Below are 10850 nucleotides of genomic sequence, written 5' to 3' on the forward strand. Positions count from 1 at the left end.
GACAAAGATACTACAGAAAAAGAAAATTAGAAACCAATATCACTGATGAATATAGATGCAAAAATCCTCAGCAAAATACTAGCAAACAGAAACCAACAACACATTAAAATGATCATACACCATGATCAAGTGGGATTTATCCTAGGGATGCAAGAATTCTTCAATATATGCAAATCAATCAATGTGATACACTTATTAACAGATTGAAAAAGAAAAACTATATGGTCATCTCAATGGGTGCAGAAAAAGCATTTGACAAAATTCAACACCCATTTATGATAAAAACTCTCCAGAAAGTGGGCATAGAGGGAACCTACCTCAACATAATAAAGTCCATATACAACAAACCCACAGCAAACATCATTCTCAATGATGAAAAACTGAAAGTATTTCCTCTAAGATCACGAACAAGACAAGGATGTCCACTCTCACCACTATTATTCAACATAGATTTGGAAGTCCTAGCCACGGCAATCAGAGAAGAAAAAGAAATAAAAGGAAACCAAATTGGAAAAGAAGAAGTAAAACTCTCCCTGTTTGCAGATGACATGGCACTATACATAGAGAATCCTAAAAATGCCACCAGAAAACTACTAGAGCTGATCAATGAATTTGGTAAAGTTGCAGGATACAAAATTAATGCACAGAAATCTCTGGCATTCCTATACACTAATGATGAAAAATCTGAAAGAGAAATTAACGAAACACTCCCATTTACCATTGCAACAAAAAGCATAAAATATCTAGGAATAAACCTACCTAGGGAGACAAAAGACCTGTATGCAGACAACTATAAGACACTGATGAAAGAAATTAAAGATGATACCAACAGATGGAGAGATACACCATATTCTTGGATTGGAAGAATCAATATTGTGCAAATGACTGTACTACCCAAAGCAATCTACAAATTCAATGCAATCCCTATCAAATTACCAAGGGCATTTTTTACAGAGCTAGAACAAGAAATCTTAAAATTTATATGGAGACAAAAAAGACCCTGAATAGCCAAAGCAGTCTTGAGGGAAAAAAACGGAGCTGGAGGAATCAGGCTCCCTGACTTCAGACTATACTACAAAGCTACAGTAATCAAGACAATATGGTACTGGCACAAAAACAAAAATATAGATCAATGGAACACGATAGAAAGCCCAGAGATAAACCCACGCATCTATGGTCAACTAATCTATATCAAAGGAGGCAAGGATATACAATGGAGAAAAGACAGTCTCTTCAATAAGTGGTGCTGGGAAAACTGGTTAGCTCCATGTAAAAGATTGAAATTAGAACACTCCCTAACACCATACACAGAAATAAACTCAAAATGGATTAGAGACGTAAATGTAAGACTGGGCACTATAAAACTCTTAGAGGAAAACATAGGAAGAACAGTCTTTGACATAAATCACAGCAAGATATTTTTGATCCACCTCCTTGAGTAATGGAAATAAAACCAAAAATAAACAAATGGAACCTAATGAAACTTAAAAGCTTTTGTACAGCAAAGGAAACCATAAACTAGATGAAAAGACAACCCTCAGAATGGGAGAAAATATTTGCAAATGAGGCAACTGACAAAGGATTAATCTCCAAAATATACAAGCAGCTCATGCAGCTCAATATCAAAAAATCAAACAACCCAATCCAAAAATGGGCAGAAGACCTAAATAGACATTTCTCTAAAGAAGATATACAGATTGCCAGCAAACACATGAAAGGATGCTCAACATCACTAATCATTAGAGAAATGCAAATCAAAACTACAGTAAGGTATCACCTCACACCAGTCAGAATGGGCATTACAAACAACAAATGCTGGAGAGGGTGTGGAAAAAAGGGAAGTGTCTTGCACTGTTGGTGGGAGTGTAAATTGATACAGCCACTATGGAGAACAGTATGGTGGTGCCTTAAAGAACTAAACATAGAATTACCATATGACCCAGCAATCCCACTACTGGGCATATACCCAGAGAAAACCATAATTCAAAAAGACACATGCACCCCAATGTTCATTGCAGCACTGTTTACAATAGCCAGGTCATGGAATCAACCTAAATCCCATTGACAGACGAATGGATAAAGAAGATGTGGTACATATATACAATGGAATATTACTCAGCCATAAAAAGGAACAAAATTGGGTCATTTGTTGAGACGTGGTTGGATCTAGAGACTGTCATACAGAGTGAAGTAAGTCAGAAAGGGAAAAACAAATATCGTATATTTATGCATATATGTGGAGCATAGAAAATGGTACAGATGAACTGGTTTGCAGAGCAGAAATTGAGACACAGAAGTAGAGAAAAAATGTATGGACACCAAGGGGGGAAAGTGGCAGGGGTTGGGGGTTGTGGTGTGATGAATTGGGCAGTTGGGATTGACATGTATACACTGATGTGTAGAAAATGGATGACTAATAAGAAAAAGAAATACATGAAAGCTGAGTGGAAATATAAAGAAAATTCCTAGAACTTAAAAAAAGAAAATGGGGCTTCCCTGGTAGCGCAGTGGTTTAGAGTCCGCCTGCCGATGCAGGGAACACGGGTTCGTGCCCTGGTCCGGGAAGATACCACATGCCGTGGAGCGGCTGGGCCCGTGAGCCATGGCCGCTGAGCCTGCACGTCCGGAGCCTGTGCTCCGCAACGGGAGAGTCCAGAACAATGAGAGGCCTGCGTACTGCAAAAAAAAAAAAGAAAAAAGAAAATGTACGTGTGAGTGTTCCAATTTCTGTTCATGTTCACCAACACTTGTTATTTTCAGGTGTTTTTTTTAATGCTGTCCTAGTGGGTGTGAAGTGGTATTTCATTGTGGTTTTGATTTGAATTTCCTTAATTACTGATGACATGAAGCATCTTTTCATATGCTTTTTGGCCACATGTCTATCTTTTTTGCAGAAATGTCTATTCAAGGCCTTTGCCCAGTTTTTTTTTTAAATAAATTTATTTATTTTATTTATTTATTTTTGGCTGAGTTGGGTTTTTGTTGCTGCGTGAGGGTTTTCTCTAGTTGTGGCGAGCGGGGGATACTGTTCGTTGTGGTGTGCGGGCTTCTTGTTGCAGTGGCTTCCCTTGTTGAGGAGCACAGGCTCTAGGTACACAGGCTTCAGTATTGTGGCTCACAGGCTCAGTAGTTGTGGCTCACAGGCTGTAGAGCACAGGCTCAGTAGCTGTGGCACACGGGCTTAGTTGCTCCACAGCATGTGGGATCTTCCCAGCCCAGGGCTCAAACCCGTGTCCCCTCCATTGGCAGGTGGATTCTTAACCACTGTGCCACCAGGGAAGTCCCTCCTATGTCTTTTCTTAAGACTTTTATAGGTCTTAAATTTAGGTTACGATCCATTGTGAGTTACTTTGTAAATGGTGTGAGGAAGGGAACCAAAAGCTGAAAGAAGAAAGGAGATGCAGTATGTTCATAGAATTTGTTACATTAACCTTCCTTTACCACTTGTGTGGTTCTCTTCACTTCTTCCTGTAGATTTGAGTTACCATCTGGTGTTATTTTCCTACTCAAATACAGATTCATTTCAGCCTGCTTTTGTGCTATTATTGTCAAATATATTACATTTTATATGTTATAGGTCCAATATAAAATTATATACATATTGTTTTATGAAAATGCTTTTTAAATCAGTTAAAAGAAGGAAAGTATGCAATTATGCTGTTTTTTTTATAATTATCTACATAATTACCTGTGTTTGTGCTATTTGTTTTCTTGGATGTAGCCTTGTTCTACAGAAGTAAAGTGCTATTTTCATCACATCATATCAAGGGAGCATCCTGTCCACAAGACTTTTCATAGCTGATGTTAACTTTGATCACCTGGCTGAGATGGTGTTCCACAGGTTTCTCCACTGCAAAGTTACTCTTTCCCACTTTTCAGACTTTACTCTTTAGAAGGAAGGTCCTGTGTGCAGGCCACGCTTAAGAAGTCGGGGTTATAAATTTTTTGGAATTCTTCTCTGTGAGAGATTTGTCAATTCTACCCCATTTGTTTATTTTAAAAAATATTTATTTATATCAGCATCAATTCATGAATATTAATTTTATATATTGGTTTATAATCTAACGTTATTTATTTTGTTGCTCCCATTGTTCCAGTTGGATGTTGAGAGCTCTTTCAGTCAGGTTCTGTGTTCCTCTGGTATATCCCCATTTTTGTGGGTGGTTATTGTTGTTGTATGTGTTTTGTTTTGAGCACCTCTTTCCTTTCTGGAACTAGAAGATGCTCCAGGCTCTTCTTGTATATTTCCTGCCCCAGTCCTAGAATTAGCCATTTCTCCAAGGAGTCTTGGGTCTTTTTATTTGATTAATATTGGAAACCAAGATCTGGGTGTGCTTGCTCATTGCTTTCTTGCATTTTTGAAAGATAGTTTTGCTGGGTGTAAGATTCTTTGTTGACAGTTTTTTTTTTTTTCCTTTTCAGCACTTAGAATATGTCATCCCACTGCCTTTGGGCCTCCATTTTGTTTCTGATGAGAAGTCAGCTATTAATCTTATTGGGCTTCCCTTGTATGTGATGAATTATTTTCTCTTGCTGCTTTCAATATATTCTCTTTGCCTTGTCAGTCAACATTTTGGGTACAAAGTATCTGGGCATGGATTTCTTTGCACTAATCCTACTTGGAGTTCGTTGAAGTTTGTGGATGTGGGAAGTTTTCATGTGTGTTGGTGCACTTAGGGGTGTTCCACATTTCTCCAAGACTTCTTTCTTCTTTTTTCTCTGTGTTCTTCATATTGCATAATCTCTATCAACTTACCTTAAGTTAACTAATTATTTCTTCTCTTGGCTTAAATGTACTGTTGATCCCCTCTAGTGAATTTTTCATTCCATTTGGAAAGACTCCAAATTTTCTATTTGGTTCTTCTTTTTATTTTTTAAATAATTTAAATAATTTCTACCTCTTTATTGATATTCTCTGATAAGACACTATCATCATATATTCTTTTAATTCTTTAAACATGGTTTCCTTTCGTTTTTTGAACATCTTTATAATAGTTGCTTCGAAGACTTTGCTAAGTCCGCCATCTGGATTCTCCGAAAGGTAGTTTATGTTGCCTGCTTTTTTCCCTGTGTGGGTCACACTTCCTTGTTTCTTTCCTATTTCATAATTTTTGTTGAATACTGGACTTTTTAGATAATATACTTTAGCATCACCAGATACTGATCTTGGTCTTGTCATTGTTTTTGCTTGTTGTGTACTAATTTGGCTGGACTAATTCAGTAAAGTCTATTTCTCCTGCTGTTAGTAGCCTCTGATGTGGCTCCCCAGAGGGTACAGCCTTGATCATGGATACAATCTCCCTGACAACCAGGGTGATTTCAGCTTAGTTCTCTTTGACTCCTCCATCTTCCAGCTAAACTTCTTGCCAGTCTACCTCTATTGGTGTCACACCTAGCTGTTAGCCTCTATTAATTACTAGCTAATTGCTCTATTGCTTTAACACCCTGAGACGTGAATTGTTCCACATTCTGATCTAATTACAGTCAGACCCTGTCACAGGGGCGAAGTGTTGCCAGTCATTGAGGCTTGCTCTAACCCCATAAGGCTCTTAATTGTCTCTTTCTCTGGTTAAGTTAAACATCTAGCTAATCTGCTTTTTGCTTGTTGCTACTAATATGGAACTATCAGATTGATCTTAATTGCTCACCCCAGAGATCTCCATTGTTTTCCACAAAGTCTTTAGCATGAACTCCCCACACTCTGATCCAAATAAGGTTCACCTTCTTAGGCAGCATTCCAGAGCTTTATATTTTACAGCCTCTCTCCTTGGGCAAAATTTCTGCACCATTGCACTGGAGCTGGGTGTGGGAACAGTGGCCTGTCTTTCCTGTAGTTTCACCCCTGCTCTACAAGTGGGGTGCTGCATAGGAACTGCAGTCCTGGGTCTTCTCAGCATATCCCTCATAGCTAGTACCTATTTTTTAATGCTTTAATTCTTGCTACTTCATTATATTTTATCTTAGGTATTCTGTAATCATCATTCTCACAAGAGTGTCCACTGATGGTTCTGGGTACATTTTTAGGTCTCCCCACTGTTGTATGTCATGCTAGACCGATAATAGATATGCACTGAACACTTCCTGACAAATTTTTGTTGCATTCTGAAAACAAGTTGATAAAAAAATAATTTTATTGGGTTAAAACAGCATTTCTCAAACCAGAAGGTGACAACCAGTCACCTGGGGATCTTGTTAAAAGCAGATTCTGATTGGATAGGTATGGGTGGCCTGAGGCTTTGCATGTTCACCCAATTCCCAGGTGATGCCAGTGTCACAGCAAGGAATCAAAATACAATACTAGATTAGGAAGATTCAACATCATAAAAAAGTTAGTTCTGTTTAAGTTGATCTGTGAAATAATAGTATTCCAATTAAAATAACAAGGAGATTTTCTTTTAATTTTATTTATTTATTTTGGCTGCACTGGGTCTTAATTGCAGCAATCCAGATCCTCAGTCATGGCATTCGGGATCTTTTTAAGTCATGGCACACGGGCTTCTTAGCTGCGGCATGCAGACTTCTTGGTTGCGGCACGTGGACTCTCAGTTGCGGCACGCAAACACCTAGTTGCAGAATGCACGCAGGATCTAGTTCCCTGACCAGGGATTGAACCCAGGCCTCCTGCATTGGGAGCGTGGAGTCCTACCCACTGGACCAACAGGGAAGTCCCACAAGGAGATTTTTTTAAAGGCTTAAGTAAACTGACTCAAAAATTCTTTTGGAAGAATAAATAAGAATATCCACAAAATTCTTAATAAGGAGGAGACTAGCCTTACTAGATACTGAAACGTGTTATGAAGTTACAGTATTTAAAACAAGTCCATGAATAGATGGGAAGATAAAAGAAAAAAACGTAAGCCATATGATGAACTCTAATACAGACCATATATGATATGTATATGATCAAGTTTCTGATAGTTTTGATATTGATACATTTAGTTTGTGATAAAGGTGGCATTGCAATGAGAGACAACAGATTATTCAATAAATGATTTGCAATGACTGGGTAGCCATTTAGGAAAAAATTAATTTGGAACTATATGTAATAGCAAAATTAATCCAGGCGTATCAGAGATTTAAATGTTAACAATAAAACCATTAAAGTCCTGAACTTATATAGTGGGAACATTTTTATTGTAATCTTGGAATATGGAAGACTTTTAAAATGTGAAAGCTATAAACCATGAAATCAATAAAGTCAGCTATATAAAAATAAAAAATTTTCTGCATGGCAAAAACCATCATAAGCGAAGCCCAAAGGTAAGTAACTGGAAAAATATTGTATTTAATATCAGAAGGAGCTAATTTTCTTAAAAGATAAATGTCTTATAAATTAACAAGAAAAATCTAACAAAAAATAGGAAAAAACTGGGCCAAAGATTTAAACAGAAAAGCTAAAAAATCTCAAACATATGAAAAATGTTCCTCTTTGCTCATAAGGAACAGAAAATAAAAGCTATAATGAGGTACCATTTTCCCTCTGTTAGATTGACAAAGATGAAAAAGTAAGATTGTGTTGCGAGAATGGAGAAAACAGGCAGTCTCAAACATTGCTGCAGAAGTATAATGGGCTTCATCATTATAAGAGGAGGCAAGTTAGCACCACTTACCGTACATACACATATGCTTAGGGCAGGGTTTCTCAACCTAGACCCTACTGACGTTTCGGGTCAGATAATTCTTCGTTGTGGGGGCCATCCTGTGCTTTGCAGGGTGTTTAGCAGCATCCCTGGCCTCCACCTACCCTATGCTAGTAGCACTCCCCTAATTGTGACACACAAAAATGTCTCCAGACATTGCCAGATGTCTCCTGGGGGCAAAATAGCTTCTGGTTGAGAACCACTGCCTTAGAATAAGCAATTTCACTTTCAGTAGCTTATCCTACTGATATATTGTACTTGCATTTTTACAAAATGATGTATACCCAGAAAATTTGTAAGCACAGCACTGCTTGTTGTAATAACAAGAGATGGAGAAGCTCAGTGACTGTTGGTGGGGACCTGTTAAAGTATAGTACATCCATACAATGGAAAATTATGAAGCTGTTAAAAAGAATGAATAAATTCTTTATGTGTTGATACAGAAGAATCTTCAATATGTATTGAGTGGAAAGAAAAAGTTGGGTGAATGAAAGTGAATAGAATTGGCTACTCTTTGGGTCAGAAAGGTAAACATATATGTTTGTATGGATATAGATTTCTAGAAGGATGCATGAAACCTAAAAATAGTGTATGCTTCTTGGAAGGGGACCTGTGTGGCTGGGGACAGGGGTGGGTTGGGAGCTTGTCACTGTGTACTTCTATACCATTTGAATTGAATGTATTGCCTATTCAAAACAATTGTTAAAAGGACAATGCTAATTCAAAAAGCCACTCAGAAGAAAAAGACTAGTTAATTTTACTGTATAATGATTTTTGAAAATGAAATGTAAAAAGACAGAGTCCTCAAAAAATTGAATAATCATATGATCCAGCAAGTTGTCTTCCAGGTATATACCCAAAATAATTGAAAGCATGAACTTGAACAACAGGTATTTGTATACCCATGTTTGTAGCAGCATTATTTACAATAGCCAAAATGTAGAAGCAACTCAAGTGTCCATCGCCAGATGAGTGAATAACCAAAGTGAGTTGTATATGCATATAATAGAATATATTGTTTTATTTATATTATTTTAAGGATGAATATTATTCATCCTTAAAAAGGAAAGAAATTTTGACATGCTACAACATGGATGAACCCTGAAGACATTTATGCTAAGTGAAATTAGCCAGTCACAAAAGGACAAATATTGTATGATTCCACTTATATGAGGTACCTAGAGTAGTCACATTCATGGAGACAGAAAATAGAATGGTAGTTGCCAGGGCCTATGGGGAGGGGGTTTGGGGAGTTAGTGTTTAATGGGTACAGAGGTTCAGTTGGGGCAGATGAAAAAATTCTGGAGATGGCTGGTGATAAAGGTTGCAAAACAATGTGAATTGTTCTGTGAATGCCACAGAACTGTACACTTAAAAACGGTTAAAATGGGAAAATTTATGTTATGTGTATTCTGCCAAAAAAAAAAAGGCAGGAAAATGAATTGAAATTGATCTAATCAAAGTATACTTAAATATATAATTTTTCCAAAGCAAAAAAAGCCCCTAAACAATCAAAAGTAAAGCATATTCCTTAATAGAGGAAGGAAGGGAGGAAGGAAGAAAGGAAAGAAGGGAGGGTAAAAGACTGTTTTAGACTTTACTTAATGTTTCTAAACTGGACGAAAATGTCACGATCTGTAAAGAAAAAGAATCTTGTGATTTCACCCACTCCTTTGAAAATGTAAACATTATTTTTAGAACTACATTGAAACTGGGGAGAGATGCCAGGGCCAGTAAGTCCCAGGAGGTTAGAACTGCCAGGGAGCCCCACGTTTAATTGGTCCTTCCCAACCCAGGACCAGGCCAAGGCCATGGCTCTGAACAAACAGCTCCGGAAGCAGCTGTCTGAGTTCCGAGTGCCACAGGTGATGATGTACGTCCGGGAGAAGATCCGAAACAGTGACCTGGAGAAGGCCATCGGGATGTGGGAGAGGAAAGTGGAGATTGCAGAGGTGAGTTACAGGAAGTCCCAAGACCCACGATATCTTATGGCCCTCACATTTTTGTTTAGGATTTTGTTTGCTGAGGTAAGAATACAGGATTTTAGACACGTAATACCTGTGAGAAATCTCAGCCGTTGCTTCGACTCTTACACCAAAATAAAGACGGCTTCTAGTAATGGTGTGTTTTTAGTTGCTTGTTTTCATATTGATCTCTGGAAGCTTCTGAATCCCTCTCCCAACCATTGATAATTTAGTGATTGCTATTTTATACACGGAGAAGCCAGTTTTTAAAAATTGAGATAATAATGGATTTTTTTTAAGATGTTGGGGGTAGGAGTTTATTAATTAATTTATTTATTTTTGCTGTGTTGGGTCTTGGTTTCTGTGCGAGGGCTTTCTCTAGTTGTGGCAAGCAGGGGCCACTCTTCATCGCAGTGCACGGGCCTCTCACTATCGCGGCCTCTCTTGTTGCGGAGCACAGGCTCCGGACGCGCAGGCTCAGTAGTTGTGGGTCATGGGCCTTAGTTGCTCCATGGCATGTGGGATCCTCCCAGACCAGGGCTCGAACCCGTGTCCCCTGCATGAGCAGGCAGATTCTCAACCACTGCGCCACCAGGGAAGCCCAATAATGGATTTTAATATCACTCAGAACCCGATTCCATGCATTTACATATTTGCCATGGGTTTTTGATGTTGACTAACCCCATAGCCTTTTCATATGGTACAGTGTGCACAGAAGCACCCTTGCCCCTTGTAAGCCATGGAAGAGAAAAAGGAAAAGTGCAAATGATAGGCTGGCATCAAAAAAAAAGGAAAGCACCAAGACTGCCACAGACCAGGTTGCACACTGAGGGCACTTAAGACATCCTTAGGGTAGCTTAAAAACCCAGTCAGGTCACTTGGGAAACTTGGCATTCTCACATCTAGACCCCAGCTCCATTTTCCACAGTGCGTTTACCTGCCCTTCCAGTGGTCACTTGGCAGCAGGAAAGTAAATTAGGATCCATACTTGGGCCCATCACATCTGGGGCTAAGAATTAGCAAAGAAGTACAGAAGGAACCTGCAACTTCTCACTTTATGGAACAGAGACAAGCTCTAGAAGAGTCTTCTGGATGCCCCAAGGTGGCCTGCGTCCGCCGCACGCATGCAGACACTGCCCCATATACGAGGTCATCCATACCATCACAGGGCTAGATGCGGTAGAATAGGCACAATCCGTTTGTCCCAAATGACCTTCTTCCTCCTCCCCCTTTCTCCCTTTTGCAG

The 10850-nt window shown here is 38.7% G+C and overlaps 1 protein-coding gene across 1 annotated transcript in view; it reads left to right on the forward strand.

Annotated features, from left to right (window-relative positions):
* CFAP263 (cilia and flagella associated protein 263) overlaps nt 1-10850 on the forward strand; it is a 32692-nt gene that overhangs the window by 19172 nt on the left and 2670 nt on the right. Inside the window, exon 8 of the mRNA XM_030847955.3 lies at nt 9437-9592. Within this exon, the coding sequence (XP_030703815.1) occupies nt 9437-9592 (156 nt within the window). The remainder of the gene's footprint in view (nt 1-9436; nt 9593-10850) is intronic.

Source organism: Globicephala melas, chromosome 19 (assembly GCF_963455315.2).
Source record: "Globicephala melas chromosome 19, mGloMel1.2, whole genome shotgun sequence".
In the NCBI taxonomy this organism is placed as follows: Eukaryota; Metazoa; Chordata; class Mammalia; order Artiodactyla; family Delphinidae; genus Globicephala; species Globicephala melas.